This window comes from Amphibalanus amphitrite, unplaced genomic scaffold, assembly GCF_019059575.1.
Source record: "Amphibalanus amphitrite isolate SeventyFive unplaced genomic scaffold, NRLGWU_Aamphi_draft 000879F_arrow, whole genome shotgun sequence".
Lineage (NCBI taxonomy): Eukaryota > Metazoa > Arthropoda > Thecostraca > Balanomorpha > Balanidae > Amphibalanus > Amphibalanus amphitrite.
The window spans coordinates 91,448-113,200 of record NW_024882373.1 but is presented as its reverse complement, the minus strand read 5'-3'; the positions used below and the strand labels follow the sequence as shown (position 1 = coordinate 113,200).

The 21,753-nt window shown below is 52.4% G+C and overlaps 2 protein-coding genes across 11 annotated transcripts in view; one reads left to right on the top strand and one right to left on the bottom strand.

Annotated features, from left to right (window-relative positions):
• The first annotated feature begins 3,584 nt into the window (after positions 1-3,584).
• On the top strand, positions 3,585-11,201 carry LOC122367581 (zinc finger RNA-binding protein 2-like). Of its 5 annotated transcripts, none has more exons than XM_043340819.1 (9): positions 3,585-3,621; positions 5,672-5,896; positions 6,517-6,744; positions 7,042-7,233; positions 7,712-8,122; positions 8,656-9,027; positions 9,421-9,639; positions 9,773-10,039; positions 10,490-11,201. In XM_043340819.1, the coding sequence occupies exons 2-9, from the start codon at positions 5,673-5,675 to the stop codon at positions 10,782-10,784; spliced, it is 2,208 nt and encodes a 735-aa protein (XP_043196754.1). In that variant the 5' UTR covers positions 3,585-3,621; position 5,672; the 3' UTR covers positions 10,785-11,201. The 5 variants fall into 5 exon arrangements, with proteins under 5 accessions (XP_043196754.1, XP_043196756.1, XP_043196753.1 ...); XM_043340821.1 differs by lacking the exon at positions 3,585-3,621 and adding an exon at positions 4,266-4,651 and having other exon boundaries at positions 7,712-8,069; positions 8,840-9,027; XM_043340818.1 differs by lacking the exon at positions 3,585-3,621 and adding an exon at positions 4,266-4,651.
• Positions 11,202-12,978: 1,777 nt separating this feature from the next.
• LOC122367579 (vinculin-like) overlaps positions 12,979-21,753 on the bottom strand; it is a 28,308-nt gene continuing 19,533 nt past the window's right edge. The window contains exons 13-22 of one of the 6 annotated variants that reach the window (XM_043340812.1): positions 21,289-21,392; positions 20,934-21,025; positions 20,441-20,525; positions 19,526-19,585; positions 19,015-19,065; positions 17,748-17,908; positions 17,210-17,425; positions 16,681-16,771; positions 16,294-16,341; positions 12,979-14,708 (exon numbers count right to left, since the gene is read on the bottom strand). In XM_043340812.1, the coding sequence (XP_043196747.1) occupies positions 14,542-14,708; positions 16,294-16,341; positions 16,681-16,771; positions 17,210-17,425; positions 17,748-17,908; positions 19,015-19,065; positions 19,526-19,585; positions 20,441-20,525; positions 20,934-21,025; positions 21,289-21,392 (1,075 nt within the window). In that variant the 3' untranslated portion in view covers positions 12,979-14,541. The remainder of the gene's footprint in view (positions 14,709-16,293; positions 16,342-16,680; positions 16,772-17,209; positions 17,426-17,747; positions 17,909-19,014; positions 19,066-19,525; positions 19,586-20,440; positions 20,526-20,933; positions 21,026-21,288; positions 21,393-21,753) is intronic. The other 5 variants (XM_043340814.1, XM_043340813.1, XM_043340815.1 and 2 more) reach the window with 5 other exon arrangements.

The window sequence follows — 21,753 nt, the reverse complement described above, 5'->3', positions numbered from 1 at the left end:
TGATGGGAATCCGGGCGTCCAGGGACTTACTAGTTTGCGTCGGGTATAGTATTTTTTCGCTTGGAATATTCGTGCTTCGCTTGGACAGATGTGAGATCAGTCCCACGCACAAGGGGGAAAAGCTCAAAAAAATGAGCGCTCACAAAATTGAGCGGGCCCCATTATGAAGGAATAGGCGAAACGATGGTATTTTACAATGCCTCTAGCGTCACACTACGGCAAATATCGTATCCAAATAAGGTATCAATGGCAAGAGAGAGCAACAAGGTTTCTTCTCGAACACTCGCCGTGATAATTAATATCGGTGTTTTTGGAAAGAAAATGCCCTAAAGACGCTCAACTTTTTGAGCGCCACTTGTCGTTCGGGACCGCGATACTCAATAAATTGAGCGCCACGACAGACGACAGTCAGCTGGCGCTCAAAAAATTGAGTGCCGGCCAGCATCTACACTCAATTTATTGAGCCTTCTCCGTGACAGGTGATGCCGGTACTGGCTGCCATTTTTGATGTTATGTTCGTTGAAATACGTTAAACTGAGTTGAAACAGAAATGCAGGAAGTTGAATGCTACGTGGTACCTAAACTTTTCACAAACCCATGGCATCATGTCACATTTTCCGCTAGTAGTTTTATCGGTCGCCTTTCGGATTCGGCACACCTCAAATAATTATACAGGGCTTGAATAATCCGTATGAATACTGTATTGATATTTTCTGACTGTACTGGGAGAAGGGAATACGTGATTACAGAAAGATATCCACCCACGCTTGAATATTGGAGAATTATACAGGAAAAACTGTATTGCCACGGTTACAACTTACAAGGCCATCGGCCGCAAACAAACAAAAATACTATACAATGTGGGTTAGATTCACAAACATCATCAAGTGTGGAACACAGAGACGAGCAAAACAACATCACATTATCGCATGCCAGCCCGGCCACATTGGAACCGGGTGACCTGAGACCGGAACCTGCGTCTTGCCAGCATACATCACAAAAGCAGGAGGCAGTGTCGTACTGCTTTGTTCCAAAATATGCCATATAACAAATGATATAAACGACCTAAGCTCGGACTAAGCTTATCATTATCAAATCCTTAACATGTAAAAGACGAATGGAAACATCGAGTCTCAGACCAGCAGTAGCAACCATCACAGTAGCAACATCACAAAGAACACGCGGCATTATCAGACAGCCGTTTTGTTATCGGGCTACAGGCGGCGACGGCGTGGTTGCAGACCAGCTGCGAGGTAGCGGCGTGCGGGCAAAAGGCGCGGGCACACCTCCATGTGGCCGTGCGGACAGTGCGCGGTCGGCGTCGCATAGTGGGCGGCATCGGGCTGTCCCGGGGCCGTCGAAGCCGCACAGGTTGTCGGCGCATGTGGGCGCGCGCGGTCACCACGGCCAGCTGCTCACCACCAGCACAGACTGCGCAGCGTCGCCGCTCCGCCGGCCAGGACACGCAGACAACCCTTCTTGCAGTTGCACAACACATCGCCAAACTCATTCACCTGCTCCACCATGTTGTTGATGTCACCGAGTCGTTCAAGTTGTGGCTCGTGCCGTCGAGCATGACCTGCCCGATCGGACACGGGTCAGCGGCTTCTGCTCCAGCGAAGTCTTCATCTTGGTGACGTCTTGCTGATCTCCACAAAGGCTGAGCAGATGACCTTACCCACAGGGACGGCCGACGTCCTCGCCAGCGAACGCTTGGTTGTGCAGACCTGCCAGAAAAAGAAAAGCTGTTTGGTGATCTCAAACGATTTTTTTTTATGCAGTGGAACAAAATGGAAAATATGTCATACAACAGGAACTAAAAAAAGATGCAGCCTAGGTCGTCTAAGAAATGGGTGCAACATTGATAAAATTCTTCCTTGAATGAATTCTACAAATGCTTTTGATAAAATGTGTGGTGATTATAAGGAGACCACTTTACTATAAAATTGCTCAGGATTCCCTATCTGGACCTGTCAAAAAATCCTGACTGCACACCAACAATGAGCATTAAATCCGAAAGCTCTACCAGGTACCTAGGGATAATTAAATTCTGATTCAGGGAAATATTTCACATCATACAAGTAAAAACCTTTACTATATTGAAACTGAAAATGTGATGCCGATCCAGTGACCTAAGGGTCTCAAAGTATAATAATGAATTAATCTATTATAAATTTGGTGGTGACTGCCAACTGGCGTCTGGCAGCCTAGACCTTGAGGCTTGAAAGTGGCCTTCCTTTTCCGTTGACTCCGATCCTCCAGATGGAAATGATATAAAGGATCATTTTTATCTTATTTCAAATGAGCCAGTCAGCAAAGTGGCTATCCTGTTTCAGCATTCACACACACAATAGTTGACTGTCAGTCTGTCATGCTGTCAGTGTTGTGAAGTAACGAAGGAGTTGAGTTTTGTTGATTATAAATTGTGATGTTATGTAAATGACTGGAAAATGAATGTGAAAACTATGGAAACATATTGGCAGAGTATTGTCACTTACTATCAGGACATATGAATAGAGAATACATTCAAATTAATAAGAAATGCCAAATATCAAGGTACTCAATCACTGATAGCAGTGGACTATCATATGTTTTAATGTCAATTATATGAAAGTTAAGACTGAAACTACCTTTTACTTCATCATACCTAATGAAAAATTGTGTGAAGAAAACATTCACAGCCTCTTTGAAGCACTTAGACCACTAAAAAACAAAAATTTTCACGTAAATATGTTGTGTCTCTTTCCCTCAAAACATCATATCGGATGGCGCCACTTTCGTCGACAGTTACTTATCTGCACGCAAATCGAGGAAAACGTGAATTGATTGACCTTTACGTGTTTCCAAATTTAAAATCACAGCATATTCAAACTTTTCAGTGTACCTTTTAACATCTAAGTATAACTAAAACGTGAAAAACTTACCTTCAACACAAGGACGACGACAACCACGCGACCGAAGACGTCGCGACGAAATAAACAAACGGCGCCGCCAAATGAAAAATATTCTCCGATATGGGTGATGTGAAATTGAGTCGCAATCATTTTGGGTAGTATGAAAATTGCTCTTTCCAACAGAACCCTAGTAAAAAAGGTGAATGGACGAAAAATAACTTTTATTTCGACATAAATATTGGCCTGTTTTTAAGGCATCCTGGTATGCCGTAAGATTTCGACCTAGAAATTGGTGTTCCCCCAATCATTGAAGCTTGAGCAGTGAAAAATATGAAAGCCTAATCTGTTTTGCATCATTAGTGATTCTCCTAGGGTGTTGCCATTCCTCCCTAGGTGTTGCGAGTTGCTTTTGCAAAACGTGTTCCTGAAACGGCTCAATTTTTTGAGCCCTCAGCATTACGCCTATGGGAGCCTCTGACGTCACACGCTCAATATTTTGAGCGCTCAATAATTTGAGCTTTTCCCCCTTGTGCGTGGGACTGAGATGACAGCGACTGAAAAAGAAAACAAACTCGACAAAGAAAATATAAAGGGAAATAAGGAAATACTTCAACAACCTCAAATATGGTAGCAACTTTGGTTTCCATATACGGCGCACTTGTGACGAGCTCGATTCCTTATTCGCGTGGACGTGGACGAGATAGGAAACCGTGGCAGCTGCTAAGTGGTAAGCATTTATTTTTGTTTGTGTAAACAATGATAACCGCAAAAATGAAGCCAAATATCAAATATGCCGGAAAGCCACGAAAACGCTGGTCGGTTGGCTCGACTGACTCACTCCTCCGGTCTTGCAGTCTTGCTCCGGTCCATCCACGACTTCAACTTCTGTGATTTACTTGAAATTTTGGCTTATCTTGATCTCATCATGTCAATGTCATCAACTCCGTAAAACCGTCAATATGCCACGCGATCTATCTCAATCTCAGTATCAATTCAAATAGCAGACTCTAAGGCGATATCTGATCTCAGACATAAGGCCACTATCTGATCTCAATCACTTATCAGGTTTGCAGCGCGCCCCTCAGTATTCAGTGACCACTGACTCACGGCTTCGGCTCGCGACTTAGGCCGCTGCGGGGCAGGGCCGGGCCGGCGGCCTCGGTCCTATCCTATCGACCGATACGATGCGTCCGCGCCGCCGACCCCTCCCTCACCTGGCAGACTGCCAGCCGGGGCGGGCGGCGGAGGGGGGGGGGGGGGGGGGAGGTGGCGTCAGGTCGGGGAATACCCGCCATATCCCCTGCGGCGCTTCCCGCCCACCCTAGCGATTCGCCGAACCGACTCAGTTCCCATTCGTCGGCTGAGAACGATCAGAATCAGCCGCAGCGGACGCTGTGCTGGGAAAGTGGAGTCTGCGTCGGCACAGACAGTCTACTCCAGTCTGTGACGTCACGATTGCAATGTGACGTCATCGCTCCGTCGTGTGACGTCACTTCTCTGCAGTCTCGGCTGACGGCCCGTCGTGAGGGAGTCCCGTCAGCAGCGGCGGCGCGGTCGGCGCGAATCGAGCTCAGCGCGCAGGCCAGAGCGGTGGACAAGGGTCAGTGTCAGTGAAGCTGCGGGTCGAGAGTAACGTTGGTCGGAGAGGCAGCCGAGTCAAGAGGATCAAAGTCAGCGGCCAGCGACCTCCACTGCCAGTGCCAAGCAGCTGCGCGCCGTTACACACCAACAAACAACAACAACTTTCCGCTGGTCAGGTGAGCCTGTGACTTGCCGAAATCAAAATTGCCGACCGACCGCAGAGTGCAGACTGCAGAGACAGGCGTCGCCTCAAGAAGGCTCTCTTCCGGTCTCAGTCTTGCAACTTGCGGTGGTTGTCGTGTTTCGTGCGCGGTGCATGTTCGGACTTGCGCTCGCCTGTGGTGCGTTCGGGTCTTGGGAGGCGGGGCTCCCGTCTTCCGGAATCCGGCCTCTGATGTCTGTTCCGGGTCTTCATGCGACACTTATCTGGGTTTGATGATCAGGTCCTGACTCCGGGCCTGCTTGACCACCGACTGGTGTGATGGTCCTCTGCACTAAAGTCTGTGTGTGTCCAGGTGAAGACATCCCTGACGGGGCCCAGTATGATACCGCTGTCGCCTGTCGGGTCACCGGCGCCAGGTCGTCTGTCTGCCACGTTATGTCCGCTTGGTCTCACACTACTATGTACGGCCGTTTGTTCGAGAGTGTTACGGCCGCCGTTGGTCTGGTGGAGTATGACCATTTGTTCGAGCAGGTTACGGAGTTCAGCACCGTTCCGTGCTTCTATCCTCAGGATACTGAAATCCTTCTGCACGCCGCAACTCCCCTCCGGGCTGGACAGGCAACTTAATCTCATGCGGGCTGCTCCCTTGGAGCGGCACCGCTGCTCCCGAGGGAGCGCACCCCGTAGCCGGGTGCAGTGAGTACCTTGGGGCTAGTCGGCCTGTCCTGGTAACGTGACGGAAATGCCAGCCTACCGCGGATCAGCTGGCTGCTCCCTCTGTGGCGAACTTTACTACCACAGCCGGCGCGTGGCTGCTGAGTGCTGCGCCAGCACTATCAATTTATACCATCGTTTGTGCTCAGCTTATTCCCCAGACTCCGACGTGTGGCTCGCTTTGAACCTTGTGCTCTGTATAGAAGCACGGTTTCTGATTCCGAGCGCCGCTGATATTACTAGACCACAGTTGTCCTTCGACTGTTGACCTGTGCTCACCTCGACGCTGGCCTGACCTGATCTGACGTCGACCTCTCAGGATGCGGCCGGGCGATGCCAGGTCGCCGCCGCCGGCGTTTTGGCCTCGGACAGCGTCCCCGGGCGGGCCGACGACGGTGGCGGGCCCGGCGCGAGGCTACTTCTGCCAGATCTGCCGACTGCACTGCTCGGGACCGGAGCCGTGGCGTCAGCACATTGACAGCGCGCGCCACATGAAACTGGAGAGGGACCTGCGCGCGCGGGGCGCGGCCGGCGCGGCGGACGGGTGAGCGCGCCACGAGACGTCCCGGGCCGTGGGTGAGAAGCGCTCCACTCGGTGACAGACGCCTATTGTATGTGAGATGCGACCCTTTTGGTGAGAGATGTTCTAAATGTGTCTACATCAGGAATGTGGCGGCGGTTCTGGGTTATAACTTGTAATACCCGGGAAGATGTTAGTGTAAATTACCGAACAGTCCGTAGTTTCTCTCACCAGTCCTATTCTCCGATGCGGTTCCCGGCACCATCTATCCCCCACCGCTGATTCTGTGGTGACCGGTCACCGCCGTTCGGCATTGGGTGGCCTGATCGACCCCGCGTGCAGCGCTGATAGAACTATCTAGGGTATTAACCTCAGATAGCGGGTTCCAATAATACACGGGCTGCTGACGTAGTATATATGACGCTAGCGTTCGGTGTGCACTGTGGACCAGTCATGGGTCCGTTGCGGTGTGTTGTTGACTATTTTCACGAGTAAACAACTTGCTTGTGCATTTACCATGATTCATGCTGCTCTGACAACTGTGTGTCATGCATACTTATACATAATACTCTGTGTTCCTCCCCCTCTCTCCCCCGACACTGTCCGCGCTGAGGTCTCCACTGACGTCCGTCTCCGTTGTGCAGGTCCCCGGCCAGCCCCGGCTCGCCGCTGGCCGTCTCCGACTCTGACTCCCCGACTCCCAGCCCGAGTCGGCGGCCCCCTGGCGCCGAGGCGAGGCCGTTCTTCTGTGAGACGTGCCAGCTGGGCTGCTCGGGACCCGAGCCCTGGAGACAGCACCTGCAGAGCGCCAAACACCTGAAGAGGTCGAGTCTGGAGCAGGCGGCCGGTGGAGTGGCCACCGGTCAGCAGAGGTGCGCAGACGGTCTGAGGTCAGAGGCTTGTCACAGAGACCTGGATATTGCACAGCTGGTAACGCAAGTTATTGGAAGCGCAAAGGTGGTTATGCAATTATGCACGTTATACCTGACATTTCGTTTTACTTTACATATTTAATTAAGACCGCTCCAAGTCCAAGGCCCTCCAAGCCATGTGTCCATTGTGGGTTCAAGGTGTCATTAACACTGAAACTGCGTAAATATTTGATTTGTTAATAGGAAAAGAACCGTGCCCGACAAGTGCCGTATGACTCCAAATCCTCATGTTTCCAGCGTGGAGCACATCCTCGGCTCCGGCGGATCCCCAGCCCTGCCCTCCGCTCCCCCTGCGGGAGGCAGCGGCGGCAGCTTCTACTGCCAGTACTGCCGACTCAGCTGCTCGGGCCGTGAACCGTGGAGACAGCACGAAAACAGCGCCAAACATCTGAAGAAGAAGGCGCAGGCCGAGGCGGCCGGGTTCTGGAGGTGAGCGATGTGTGGGATGGATCGAGGGGTAGGGGAGTGATTCGTACGGTGGGGATGACGATGGAAAGAGGGTGAAGTCGAGCGCACAAAGGTGCGTGGGGGCTGTGAATGCGTGCACACATGTGTGTGGCGATTAGAGCCGCGTGTTTTTCGTCTTGGTTGGTGCACTGCGTTTTCTCAACTGTATACCTATCAAAACAGCAAAGGCAGCCCCTAGCATTAATATTATGTATGTAACGCAATACAATACACATAGCCTTACACAATTCATCACAATGTTCCTCCCCTGCTTTACGCAGATACAGGGGTCCCTCTAAGCCGCCTGCCTGTGCTTCCTGCACCTCCCTCTGACCACAACCTGTTTCTCCTAGCCCTCCCTCTGACCACAGCCTGTTTCCCCTAGCCCTCCCTCGGACCACAGTCTGTGTAATGTGTATTCCGCTGCCCTCCCTCTGAACACAGTCTGTGTTTCCCGCAGCCCTCCCTCTGCGGACCCCGTGGACGATCGGCAGAGCCCGTCTGTGGCCTCCGACTCGGCGCCGGCCGCCGTTCCGCAGCCGGTCGACCACTCCTTCCACTGCGCCGCCTGCAGCATCACCTGCTACGGCGCCGAGCCGTGGCGGCAGCACACGGAGAGCGGCAGACACCTGAAGCTGACGGCCGAGGCCGCTCGGAGGGAGATTGGTGGGGGCTCGCAGGCGGTGTCCGACTCGCCGCAGCCGTCCGGCCGCTCCACCCCGGCCAGCCTGCCGGGCCGCCAGTACTACTGTGAACTGTGCCGGGTCGGCTGCTCCGGGCCCGAGCCCTACAAACAGCACGTGCAGAGCGCCAAGCACATCAAAACGGCGGCGGAGACTGGACAGGCGGCCTCTCAGGAGCTACAACGCAGGTTAGTGCTGTCAGTTAGTCGTCAAGTGTTTACGCATTTGTTTTTCGTCTGGGAAGAATATTTGCTGAAGTGTGTCTTGTAGGGGCAGAGTGAAAGTGAGATACTTCTTCTAAACGTTAGAGTTTGTGAGTGACTCTGTTGAACAGAGTACCTACCTACTACCTCTCTGTCTTCCGGCTTTTGCGTGTCGGAGAGTGGTGACTTTCCACAATTGTTTGGGATGCCGAATGGTCCTGCTCGACTTGCATTCTCACTTTGATCTGTTCTGGGTCTTCGTTCATATTGTGATTTGATTGAAATGGTCCCTTGCCGCCTTATGAAAAATTCACGGTCATGTAAATTCAACTCAGGACCTATCATAATGAAATGACGTGGTGTTAGCGGCTCTTTTCCAATGAATGGTAAGTAAAACAGTAGTAGCCCATCATGAAAGTCAAATTTGTTCATTATGCGAACCGAAGGCTGTCATATGCTTTGTAAATAGCATACACATACAACTAAGTGCATTGAATCTGATTCCCGCCTGTTTTCAGTTTGTCTTTGGCCAGCAGTGAGAGCAGTTTCGTCGTTCTGTCGGACTCTGCTGCTCCGCCGTCTCAGCCGTCCAGCCGCTCCACCCCGGCCAGCCTCCCGGGCCGCCAGTACTACTGTGAACTGTGCCGGGTCGGCTGCTCCGGGCCCGAGCCCTACAAACAGCACGTGCAGAGCGCCAAGCACATCAAAATGGCGGCCGACCACTGCGCGTCTGCCCCGGCCCCGGGGCCGGAGTTGGTGCCGGAGCGGGAGCCGGAGTTAGTTCCGGAGCCGGAATCGGTCACCATGAGTGAGGTATCCAGCAGCTCTTCCTCTATGGAAACAGCAGAGGCCCTACCGTGGCCGAGCACCAACCCGTTCAACCCCTTCTTGTGAGTGGCCGTTGGGTGGGAGGGTGGAGGGTTGGGGCGCTGCAGGTGGGATATGTGTGAGTGATGGGGGCTGGGTGAGTGATGCATCGAAGATCATGGGTATGACAGAGTGTTGAACTTTTTTTGACAGTGCTCACACTGATGATATTGAAGCTGTGAAGTACTTTCTGGATACTCTGCAAACAGATAATGCTTCACTTGCTGAGCTTTAGCTACTCTGGTCATCCTCGGCTGCATGTCTAATATTGAAAACCTGAAATCATCGCAAATTGTGTTTATGGGGGGACATCTTAGACAAGCAGGTCACTGCCTTCTGCCAGCAAATAAGCCTTCCATGGCCCCTTTCCCTCGCCGTTATCACCGAGACACCGACACCACGCTGCTGTTTCTCAGGCCCTCGGCTGTCTCGGACGGAGCTGCGTCTTCCAAGGACCCGTTGTCGGCTGTCTCGGACGTCGCTGCGTCTTCCACCGATCCGCCGTCGGCGTCGTCTGCGTCTTTCAGCGACCCGCCGTCGGCGTCTTCTGCGTCGGCAGCGGCGGGGGACGGGTCTGGCGTCCCGTCGCCGGCCCCGCGGGACTGGGAGTGGGTCCCATCGACACCCTCCGAGAGGTGAGGTGCTACAACAGGAATGGGGAACTGTGATGTGTCGATTAATGTCCCCGGTGAGCGTGATATCATTCTTGCGTCTAGCCTTCAGAGTACTGATTTCCATGTCTCTCATCTGACGCTGTGTCGTCCACAGATCGGCCGTTACCGGCGCGGGGGAGGCGCTCATCCCGCTGGCTGGTAGCTCCGCCAGCGGCCGATCGACGCCGGCCTCTGGCCTCAGCAGCGGCCGCGCCACGCCGGCTAGAGGCCCGGCCACACCGGCCTTCGTCGGTGTGATCGGAGGCGGGTACCGGTGTAACGTGTGTCAAATAGACTGCACCGGCCCGGAGAGTCTGAGACAGCACCTGGGCGGGACCAAACACCTGAAAATGCTGGCCAGCAGCCCGCGCGCGGACCCAGGGTAGGCACCGGGACACCGGAACATGCACCGCCGGACGGTAGGTGGGTGGCACCCGCCGCACAGACGGCGGCCACTGTCGTCAGCTGTATCTATCTTGCATGTACGAGGCTTGCCTCCTTTCTTCCTATGCATTGTTATTTTTTTTTTCGTGTCAACGTTCTTTTTCCTTTCTGGTATTTATGGTCAGTTTGGTTGTCATTCTTGTTTTCAAGCTCGGTCACGGGTCAACTTTGTTAGTTTGATGTCAGCGAACTGTACCACGGCCAGTTCGTTAAGTTTCTTTCCCGCAAGTTTCTTGTCGCATCTCACTACTCCAGCATGCCAGTAGTTGGAAGCCAGTCTTTGTCGAGTATTAGCCGAACTATCATTGCCTTAGTACAATTTAATAACGACCACAGTGCGTTTAGATGTTGGTCTAATAGGGGGAGTATGACCCCTTCTCCTCCTCAGGGCGTCTGCGAACTGTGTGGACTCTCTGCAGGGGGCCGGCCCTGCGTCCCCTGCCGGCTGGCTCTCCGCCGGCGCGTCACCGGCCGGTCCGTCCGCCCTCCTGGACCCGTGCCGCTCCATCCGCCTCGGCAGTCAGCTGCACGACCTGCTCGACCGCAAGGACGGCATATCGGAGCACGATTCGCTGACTGCCGCCGACTGCCTGCGCCGGCTGCACCCAGAGGGACTGGTAGCCTTCCTCGAGGATATACCCCTGGTGCGCTGCAACCAGCCGTTCTCGCGCGCGCGCTGCTGAGGGCTCGGCGGAGAGGCGGGAGGGGTGCTATTTCCCACTGGACGTCAGTCGAATACCCATATTTTGGCCCACGATTACCTAATGCCCAGTGCCCACCTTACCTTATGTTTTGATATTTTGTTAGTTTTCCCCCTCTCAAATTTATAACACGCTCTGAATATCGGTAACTATTTCTCTCAATTTCCCAGGTTGGCCCATTTTTGTTTTGTGTTTTACTTGGTTTGGTTTGTATTCGCATTTCGCTCCGGTATCGGCGTCCCAATTTTCTGTGACTGACATCCAATAGTACCCGCGGTGGATAGCTTATGGTGGGGGAAGTAGGACTTTTCATACCTGCTGTCGGGTACGAGCTGTACTGTCTGACTGTCAGGTGAGGGGCGCTCTAGAGACATTTTCCGGCAGGATGCTAGGTGGTAGTTTATGGCTGCGCTTGAGGATATGCTAGGGACTTTTGTAGTAGAGTTTACTTACCTATTCGGGAGCTGTTGCATGTGAATTGCATGGAGAAAATTCGTTTCTTTTCTACTTATATCTCTGCACGATGTATGACTTCTGTATATCATACGATATGGTGATATGCAGCGGCAGGTATAAAACAAGTGATATGAATTTATATGGCCGGGATATTACGACTGTAGCAATGTTTGCAAATTGTTCGTGGGACCATGCTGGGTTCACCTGCATCTGTTGTTTGCTTGTTAGATTTCATTATTTATCATCTGTGCTTTCATTTGTCACGGCTTTAGCTCATCGTGATTCATGTGATGATCGTGAAATCATCTAGATACACAGAGTATGGGCATCTAGATAAACAAGGCTGTACCTGTAGGCCAATTCGCACTCATTTTGAAACTTCTTTTCAGAACGAATGTCATATGTATCGTGCAACTCAGCTTTAACTATGTGTTACCCATAATGCTTTCTATTGGTAGTGCATGAAATCGTATGATGCGTAACGGCGCCAGTTTGCGCGCGTGATGGCGGGAAATGTGCGCAGTGGCGCGAGACGCACCAGGTGGCTGTGTTTCGACTGCAGGGCACAGCGCGGCGTGCCGGCGCGCGGCACGGCTGTGGACGCTGGCGGCAACGGCCGGCCGACCGGCCACGGGCCGATGCGGGCGGACGCTGTGTGTTGGGTATGAACTCGCAGGAGCTAGGCTGGGATGTGGCTGTACCGACCGCGGGGCCGGGCCGGGCTGAGATGCGGCTGTACCGACCTCGGGGCCGGGCTGAGTGATGCAGCTTGGTCAGAATTGTCAGGGGTAGAGCACACCACCGCTTGGTTTACGATAGATCGAGTTGGTATTATGCCTGAAACAGACTCTTTCCGCAGTCAGGAAATCGCATGCGAGAGCCTATTCAAATACATGGAAGCACGCTCGCATCAATCGCACGCACCTCCCGGATGCGATTGATGCGGGAAGAATTATAATGTATTTGAATAGGCTCTCGCATGCGATTTCCTGAACGCGGAAAGAGTCTGTTTCAGCCTTTATGGTCCCGCAGGCTGCCCACTCAGTCCCGAAGACGAGCTTTGGAGCTAATATAGGGCGCAATGTGGACGCATGTTTCGTTTCTCTTTTATGACTATCTGTTATTTGTAATAAATTTTCTACTCGGGAGCTCTTATGTGCGGTCGTCTGTACGGTTTGATGTCGGACATGCCTTTAGCGTGACACGGCTAATATCAATATCGGCGGCACGAGCTTCCCGACAGCTGTTTACATTACTCATACCCGATTCTGGCGAATCATGTCTCCTGGGAGTGATTTGTTGACACTACTCGACATATGTGTGATGATTGCCAGCAGTACCGATAGTCGGCAAGGTAAGAACACGCACTGTGCACTGCTCGCGTACGGCACAGCTCAAATGTTTCGTGTCACTAAAGCTTTCCTCGACGGGAGATAGCGCCTCACGGTACGAGAACGCAAGTTCAATACCTATGTTGTATTCGCTCCAGTCCGCTCGGGCGCAGAGCAAATAAATTAATTTCGGCTGAGTTCAGGAAGATTTGCCTGACTGTGTACCATTCGAGTGTCCAGCGGCAAACGTTCTGCAGCCCATTTTCACAATGACTCGCACGACATTGTAACATGGAAAACAACCCCGTGCGCTCTACACTTGACAGACGCTAAACTCCATTTAAACTAGACGGCCGGTTGAACTATACTATCCAATCAGACGCGCGAGGTACCAAGCTATTGTTTATATTCCAGTTATTGTTAGTTGGCAACTTCACAGCGTTTCGGTTAGGCTAGTGTCGTCGGATCTCCTGAATGCGAGGCGCCGCCAACAAGACTCGCACGTGTCGAGTTGGACGACCGCGACCAATCAGTGAATGCGACGACCTGACAACGACCAATCACGGGCTGCGACGGATGTGCAGCGACCAATCAGCAGCCGCCAAGGCGCGACGGCGGCCAATCGCCGACCGGACGGCGAAGCATCGGACCAATCATCGATCAGTATACGCACGCACGCAACTTGTCGCACAATACGTGATCCTTAATCGGATCACAGAATCAGACACACTATAAGCAGACAAAAACCACGGGATTACGAGCTCAGCCACAAACGTAGAGAGACGCACGTTCTGAGGCTGTTTCACAGCAATTAAGGGACAAAAGTATTGCATTAGGCAGATTAAAATTAAGACATTTCTCAAGCTCGCCTACTCGGGCTCTGACTCACACGCGCCTAGGCTAAATGTACCACTAAAACCATCTCAGGAAGACAAAATGCCAGCAATAGACACGCCTCAAAGAGCATACAAAAACACCCACCGAATACATTCATTGCCCAGAGCTCAGAAAGGCACCTGGTTTCACCTATAAAATCTTCATAAATACTTTTTCCGCTGAGAAAAGTTATCAAAAACAGATTCCGTTTCACCATAGTATGCATCAAAAGAAAAAATCCAAAAATCCAAGAACGAAAACGACAAAATGAGAGTAAAAACAACAGTTCCAAAACATGCAAAAAGAGCTTACAAATGCCAAGCAACATTCACAAAACCAAAGTAATTCGTTGGCAACCTTACATAGCGGCATACATACTTATTGAATGTTAATAATATAACGTTTAATAGCAGACCAGCCAGACGACCCAGGATGACAGCAGGATGACATATTCGTCCCTAGCGATGCTGCCAAGTTAAGTTTTTATACTGCATCCGAGACATGCTTCTGATGGACTGACGTTTTCCAGTCAGACCCAACGCTAGTCCAAAAAAAATGTTCATGGCTGCTCTGCACATGTACTAGAGCCCTAGAGGCACCAACTGCAGCTAAAGTAGCAGTTACACGTGTTTCTGGCACGCCACTCCAGTTTCAGTTCGTCCGATGACCAGTTCAGGAGAGAATACCGGACTGTTTTTGTCCAGTGCTACTGCTAGTTTGGCATAAGATAGGAGCCATGTGAATCATCCAGGGCCAGTATTTGCCTACCTTAGCCACTTGCGGTGGTGTCAGCAGCTCAACTGAGAACCGAACCCTGGCCCCGCAACGGGCGCCGGTCATTGGGCCGGGCCCGCTACCGCAGTTCCAGTATCGGAGTGACACAGGTATCAGTTCGTTCTCGCCAGTGCCGGAGTTATCCAAGTATCCGCAACAGATTTATCCAAATACCAGGCCGAATGGCCTTGTCAACTCCCACAACTTACTCCCGACACTGAGAGGCCTTCCTCTTGGGCCAGTCCCGGTCCATCCCCGCCACAGGCTCTGTGACCACCTCCTCCGACCAGAACTGCTCTCCCCTACTGGTACCAGGGTGAGCGGCGCACCCAGCGTAGCTGGATGCCCGCGTCCGTCCTCATCTTGATGCTGGCCGCCTCTGTGGCGCGCACCGTCTCCTTCACCGACTGCATCAGGTTCTGGGCGTTACCGACCAGCATGTCGGTGGCCTCCTGGTCCTCCTCCGTGCCTGGCGGACACACGTGACGTCAGTGGAGGCACGATGACGTCGGTAACGGGAGCAGAAAAGCCGCCGCTGCAAGGTCCTTTATGGTAGAGGGCTAGGCTGCACCATCGGAATGTATGGTATAGATTAAAATATCATAGCTGGAGAATAGTGTGGTTGCGACGTAAAAATTTGTGCTGTCTAGACAAGGTTGGTGGGCACTATGGTAACCAATAATGCTAAATAAAATGTAGGCTTTTTACGTCATCAATTCTACACAAACAGCGTACTGGCAAAACGCAGGATATCATTAGTACCTATGTTTGAGATCCACACAAACTACTTTGTGCTTGTTATTCGAAGTTAATATGAACCACGCCAATGAATAGCATGAATCAGTCACGAGTTATATGTTCAACGTTTCTACGAACTACTACGTAAAAAGTAAGTCGTTTCAAGTTCTAACGATAAGTTAGCAGACATCCATTTCAAAAGACATCCGACACCCGAATCTTCCTCAATTATAAAAACGATAATGAAATAGGATCATTTCAAGGGTACATAACACTGCAAGTGGACCGGCCGCGAATAAATCTTGGGGCAAGATTACCTAAAGATGACACAAGCCATCACTCTCGAAAATTTCCTCGGTACATCTTCACTACAATAACAACATTCAGCCAGTTATCAGTCACTCCATTCACTCAATGCCTAAAACACGATTCAAACGCTAGAAGCTGGAAGCGTGCTAAACCCCAATTAGGTACTCGAAGCATCAGGCATCAGCACACTCGGTTCGCTGCAGCTAAGACCACAGACTCGCCAGGGGACGGGCAATCACAGCTGCTCCGCCGCAGCCACGCTCCTCATAATGCCGGCAGGCTGTCTAGTTGGCCAAGGTTCACACTGGTCTATCATGAGTTAACTACCGTTCACACGGGCACACAGTCGGCACGAAGCGCGCCGCAACAGAGCTGTTAATGTCAGTCCCGGGTTAGACATCATTCGAGGGCAGCGCGGCGGTCGGCGAGCTGTCAAACACTGTCGCCGCTGCCAGACTCAGGAGAGGGTCAGAACTTGGGTCTCCAGTGGAAGCTGGGCAGGGAAAGAACAAAACTGATGCTGCACAGGCCAAGGCGCGACCTGCAAACTATGGGTGCTAAAAAAGCTTCAGCAATGGGTGCTAATAACTAAAGAACTTCACACTACTTCAATGGGGAGCCAATAACTAACAATGCAGTCTTCCCTAAACGAAGCTTAAAGCAGATAGCAAAAGGAGAAGAAAAGCGCTAGATTCTATTGTCTTCACGAGTCCATCTTCTCAAACAGCAACGCTCTGGATATAATCGGGACGAAAAGGCAGCTAAGGGCGAGCAAAATTGTCTCAAACATCATATTCGCATCTAGATTCAGTTAGTGCCCCAAAGTGAGCTGCCACTTCAAACTGCAACTATCAACATTCTGTCAGTAACTCCCGTCAGAAACTGTGAGGTAGAGTGAGAGAGCAGAGAGAGAGGGGTCGAGTTCAGGCGGTCAGTGGGCGCTACCCCGCGCACGATGCTGGGGGGGGGGAGGGTTAGCCGGGAGGGGGGGGGGGCAGTCGGTTTACCGCTGGTCACTATGCCGTCTTCTCGCAGCTCAAACGTTGCGTCCTCGCCTAAAAACGGTCACAGAACAGAGAGATCACGCACGGCGCGACGGACAGAACCTCCCGAGGGACAGACACGGCCCAGGCCACAACACAGCCCAGCAGCTGATGCCTGGGGTCAGACCATCGATCGCTATTGAAACAAAGTGCATAACCAACTCCATAATTCTTCCATTTTACGATAAATTATCGTCGCCATCAGTTCTCTCTGTCCTCATCCATCCAACAAAACTTAACTCTCTTTTGTAATCCATCCACAGCCCTTTCCATCCCTCCTTCCTTACGCTATATACAGCACACCCTCCCCAGCCTTCCCGTGCCGGCCCGGTCGCGGAGTCTGGCACTCACCCTGTGCACCCAGCATAGTGGCCTTGACGGTGGAGAGGATCTTCAGCTGGGTGCCGATCGTCGGAATACGCTCGCACACCTGCAGCAGTTGCTGTGGGGACAGAGGCGGGGGGACGGTCAGACGGGGAACAGGAGAACATACCGGGTAAAAGTAGCATACGATTGGGCTCCGCGTGATATTCAGAACAATATGCTTTTTATCCTAGGAAACATCACGGTCGAATAAAAATGACTCAAATTTGACATTCGAGTTCATGATTCATCACTTTCGCATAACTTATTTTTAACACAAAAAGGCAATGAATGTATTAAGTTCTCTATGCCATTCAAACGAGAGCCTGGCAGGTACAGGCTACTCTTTCTTCATGGCTGTCCGTGAGACCACGATTCATAATTAATGAGCTCCAAGCGTAATGCATTTCGACAAATACGAAAATCCCTCCACCAAAAAATAATCCCACATCCTCCCAGCCTATCATTCACCAATTCCTACCCAACCCAACCCTTCCCCTCCCTCCCTCCGACTCACCGTCCTCATCCTCTTATCGGTACACTCGTGCGCCAGCTCCTTGGCCAGCCGTGTGACCTCCTCGGACGCCTCGGCGATGGCCTTGGCGCAGGCGATCAGGTCCCTCTTGTTCCCGCCGCCCTCACCGCGGACCAGCTGACTGAGCTGGGCCATCAGCTGGGCCATACGCTTGGCGGCCGCGATGATGTCGTTGTCCTTGCTGCTCCACTGAGCCACCTGGGGAGAGGGGCACGTGGGCGTGAGGAAGGCACCGGCCGGTATTGCGCGGAAGGGACGGTGGGGAAGGGATTACTGGGTGGTGGATTAGACAGCTGATGTGATTGAAAAGCCAAGAGGCATACATACTCAAGCCGAACAGCACATAACACGATTCAGCAGCGTCAAAAACATTTACCATCACCAAAATGAATGTGACTAATAAATCCCTACAGCTGTCTGCAGAGCTAAACCACACATATAACCTAAAATTAGGTCAACTCTCATGACATTATAATACATCTTCACTTGGCATCCATCCTCCCCCCTCCCGTCCCCTCACCTCCTGATGAAGTCCGTGCGCGGCGGCCATGATGGGCTGGTTGGCGGGTGGCGCGTGCCGGAACAGCTGGCTGTCCTCCTCGTCATCGGTCTCGGCCGGCGGCGGGGGGCGCGGCGGCGGCTGGTCACCGGACGGCGGCGGCGGCCGCGGCGGCGCCGACTCTGTGTCACAGCCGGCGATGAGAGGTCAGACAGAGTGGAGAGGAGGGGAGAAAGAAGGAGGAGGAGAGGGAGAGGGTGAGAAGAAACCACCACAGCGGAGTGACGCGCAGTCAGGATTTAGGGACAGGGACAGGATCGGAGACAGTGATATGGGAAGCTAAGGAGTCAGGTTTAGGGACAGGAATAGGATTAGGAAAAGTGACAGCAAGGTCGCTTAGGAGGGCGATGGAGAAGAGACATTGAGGAGCGATACACTGGGCGACGACAGTGCTGACAGGTCCAGATAGACAGCAGGGGTGACATGATCCAGTTCAATTATTGGGTGTAAAACACATAAGCTGGCGTCTATCACTACACTGGCATTCCGCTGGCATCCCGCTTACACTGGCATCCCGCTGGTGCACACAGGCTGTCACTGCCCGATCATGCAGCACAACACCGTCCTTCATGCCCAAGTCTCCCAGGCTTTTACCTGTCCATCATTCCCTCGGGCAAAAGCACATCGGCAGATCCAGGCAGATCTAGTGCATGAAAACCGACCAGCTATGAGCTTCAATCATGTACCAGCAGCCTGTAAAATTCACGACAATATTTCCTCTTATACCAACCATGCTGAGTCAAGGGTAGGATGGGCGCTAAAACCAAATGCATCAAGTTACAACATCGAGGGGCCGGCACCTCTAAAACTAACCACCGAATAACATGACTGGAGGACCATGCATGATAATACAACCACTCCGACACCAAAGGAGCTTGAACTGAAGTCTCTAGCCTGACTAGCTGACCTGCTGAAATTCACGGAGGTAGCATGCAGTCAGCCATCTGCAACGACCCTTCGAGACAGTGAGCAGGTATTGCGACAACCAAGTCCAGGGCACAGGCAGTCATAGTTAACCAGCCCAGCCTCACATCCGAAACCTAGCAGCTGCTCCATCTATAGCTATCCGCTACAGCCACATCTATGAATTCACTGCCCCAAACAAACAAACAACCGTCTCGTACCACCTTGGGGCACATCACACGGCTACTGGCATTTCCAGCCGTGCAGGGGAAGGGTCGCACCCGTAGAGAGAGCGGGGAGGAGCCGGACAGAGGCCGGGGTTTACCTTCCTCCTCTGGTGACACCGCCCACGGCTGTGAGTACAGGGGCGGCTCGCCTGTCGGCCACAGCGAGCCCGTCAGCACCGCCCGGCGACGGTGGACGCGCGGAGACGGAGGAACGGGGGTATACGCGAAACATGGAGCGACGCAGAGAAACTGGGACACACACAGACGCACAGAGACGCAACTAGACGCAGACAGGCCACACGACAGCGGACAGGATGGGACAGGCCAGACTCAAACGCCAACGCAAATAACACCAAGAATCTCCCACGCACGCACATTTCCAATCAAATCGGTCATAACTGTTAGTAATCACCAATGAACACGCGCAAACGTGACACAAATTAAATCGTCCGTAATGCAAAAGAGTGTGCATCGTAAAGCTAAAGCGTGAGTTTTATCATACAGCAGTAAGCACTCGGCGATATTGAAGTTTCGCGAGAGATGCGTAAGGTATGGTATCCTGCCCCTCCCGCTGGGGACGGTTGCGGGGGGGGGGGCGGCGCCAGTCACCTGCGGCAGTGTAGTGAGACGCCAGCGCGGCCGGCGGCGGCGGCCGGGAGGGGGCGCTACCTGGGGGGCACAGGTCGACCAGCGGCCGGTCAGAGGGGAGCCGGAGCGGCCGGAGCCGTAAGCGGCCGGACAGACACCAGACAGCGTGAAAGCAGCGCAGCTGTGCTCAGAAAACGGACGGACGTCTGCTGGATGATGATGGATGCTTTCGGCGATGCAATGACTAGCCCAGCTCGGTATCGTCCACTAATGTTTCTTAAAAATGCGATGAAGGTGGGAAAATGTAACTGAAGAAGTAAAAAATCGCTGTTTATCGCCCATTCAGCAAGCAAACGCCCTTTATTGAAGTTAAAGGACGACGGCAAAACTAGCTGAAACCGGCTACAATATAAGAGCTAACACTTTGACGTGACTTGTTACAGGTCCATTTACAAACTTATCGTAATGTGCGCATCTGTCATCTTTCAGCAGAGTCCATCCATCTTTAAACTCACTTAAGTCGACTCACTCACTCACTCACTCACTCACTCGGGTATATTTACAGGCCACGCTTGCCATTGACCAATAACCGGGCGTGACACTGATGACAGCCGTGTGAAGCATCTGATTAGCAGTAAAAAGCACTTTGTACACGCTAAAGCATGAACATTGAAGGAAATCATTTGAACAGTGACGATAAAGCAACATTTAGCAAAGGCGATATAGGTAGAACAGAAGAGGTACGAATTGGAAAGCAGAAAGCCGACGCTTAGATTACGCATAGAATGGCAGTAACCATATAGCAAAGTAACCATAGAGCAAAGCTGCGATAGCCGGAATACTGGAGATGAATATTTACAGCATCACGATTTTCCCTGGCTGTTTCTCAGAGTGAGATAATCAACCACTCCTCAGCGAGAATACGCCGACCCTTACCATTGAGCTGCATCTGGGCCACTCCCGCGGACAGATCCACGCCGGGTCCGATGGCCCGCCGGACCTGGGCCACGGCTCCCAGCAGCTGTGGGCGGGGCGGGAGGGTTAAGGTCACCGCAGGGGTATCGGTAGGGTAGGTCAGATCTGCAGTCAGGGGCAGGATGAGCACAAGAGAAAGGGGAACCAGGATAAGCGCATACAACTAGGCACAGGTAGGAGCGGAGCAGTCAGCACAATGAGAGCGACAGGAGCAAAGACAATGACAAAAAAGAGCCAGGATGGGCGGGCCAATGGGTAAACCGATAAATATATGCAGAGAACATTGAAACTAACTATGACTGAACCCACTGACCCGACCAGGTACAATGAATGCTGTGCCAAACGACGCGAGGCACATATCGATAATTAAAACAACACAACCAAATCCCTAATGGCAACGCGATGATATCCGCGTTTCAGGACCGCCCTGACCGCCGCTCCCAGGTTCTCTCACCTCCCGGTTAGCGGACCGCCAGCGCTCGACCGACCCCGGGTCAGCCGGGTTGATGGCCACCTCCTTGGCGCTCTGAACCATCGGGGTCACTCCTGGGGGCGCGGACAGGTCAAAGGTCATAGGTCAAATACAGGCCATACGAGCAGTTTTTGTTACAATTGTGAAAAACAAGGAAAGCACATGGCGCCTCAATTTTACGTAATGGGTGGCCTGCATAATGGGTAACATTTCGAGTGGATCTCAAGTAATCAAGCCCCAAAGAAGTCACCAGTCTGAAAACGCAACGCTGTCAGAGACCCAAGTCACTGGGACACCACAACCCTGACCTCCCTGCAGTCTATAGTCATCTACTGACCTCTCTGCAGTCTGTCGCTGGCGGCTGTGATCTCGGCGATAAAACGCTGGTCCTCTGAGTTGTCCGACTCCTTCTTCGCCACCATCAGCACACGGTTTGCCAGTCTGGCGAGGGAGCGGGGACAGGAAGTCAGTCGCCACCTGCAGCAGCTGCACTGGTGTTCGGATGGGAAGTGTCAATGGGAAACAGAGGGAAGCTTGGCCAATTGTTACGTAAGAGGACGTGCAGTGGAATAGGAAAGGGATGTGGGGGCAGGTCAACACGGCATGTGTGATACAACGGTAAAACGAGAAAGGGGTGGGAGAAAGAGAATCGAACTCAAGCACTAAATGAGTTCGAAATACAAAATGGGGCTTCACTTTCACCGCCAGCAGCCTTTCACAGACACACGGCACCGCAGTTACAATTCACCTCACTCAGCACCGACCAACGAACCGACCAACTGACCCACCACGCTGTGAGACA

Coding starts and splice junctions, on each gene's coding strand:
- LOC122367581 (XM_043340819.1), top strand. CDS start 5,673: ATGCGGCCGGGCGATGCCAGGTCGCCGCCGCCGGCGTTTTGGCCTCGG. Junction 9,028..9,420: donor AACCCGTTCAACCCCTTCTT/GTGAGTGGCCGT, acceptor GCTGTTTCTCAG/GCCCTCGGCTGTCTCGGACG. Junction 9,640..9,772: donor CCATCGACACCCTCCGAGAG/GTGAGGTGCTAC, acceptor TGTCGTCCACAG/ATCGGCCGTTACCGGCGCGG.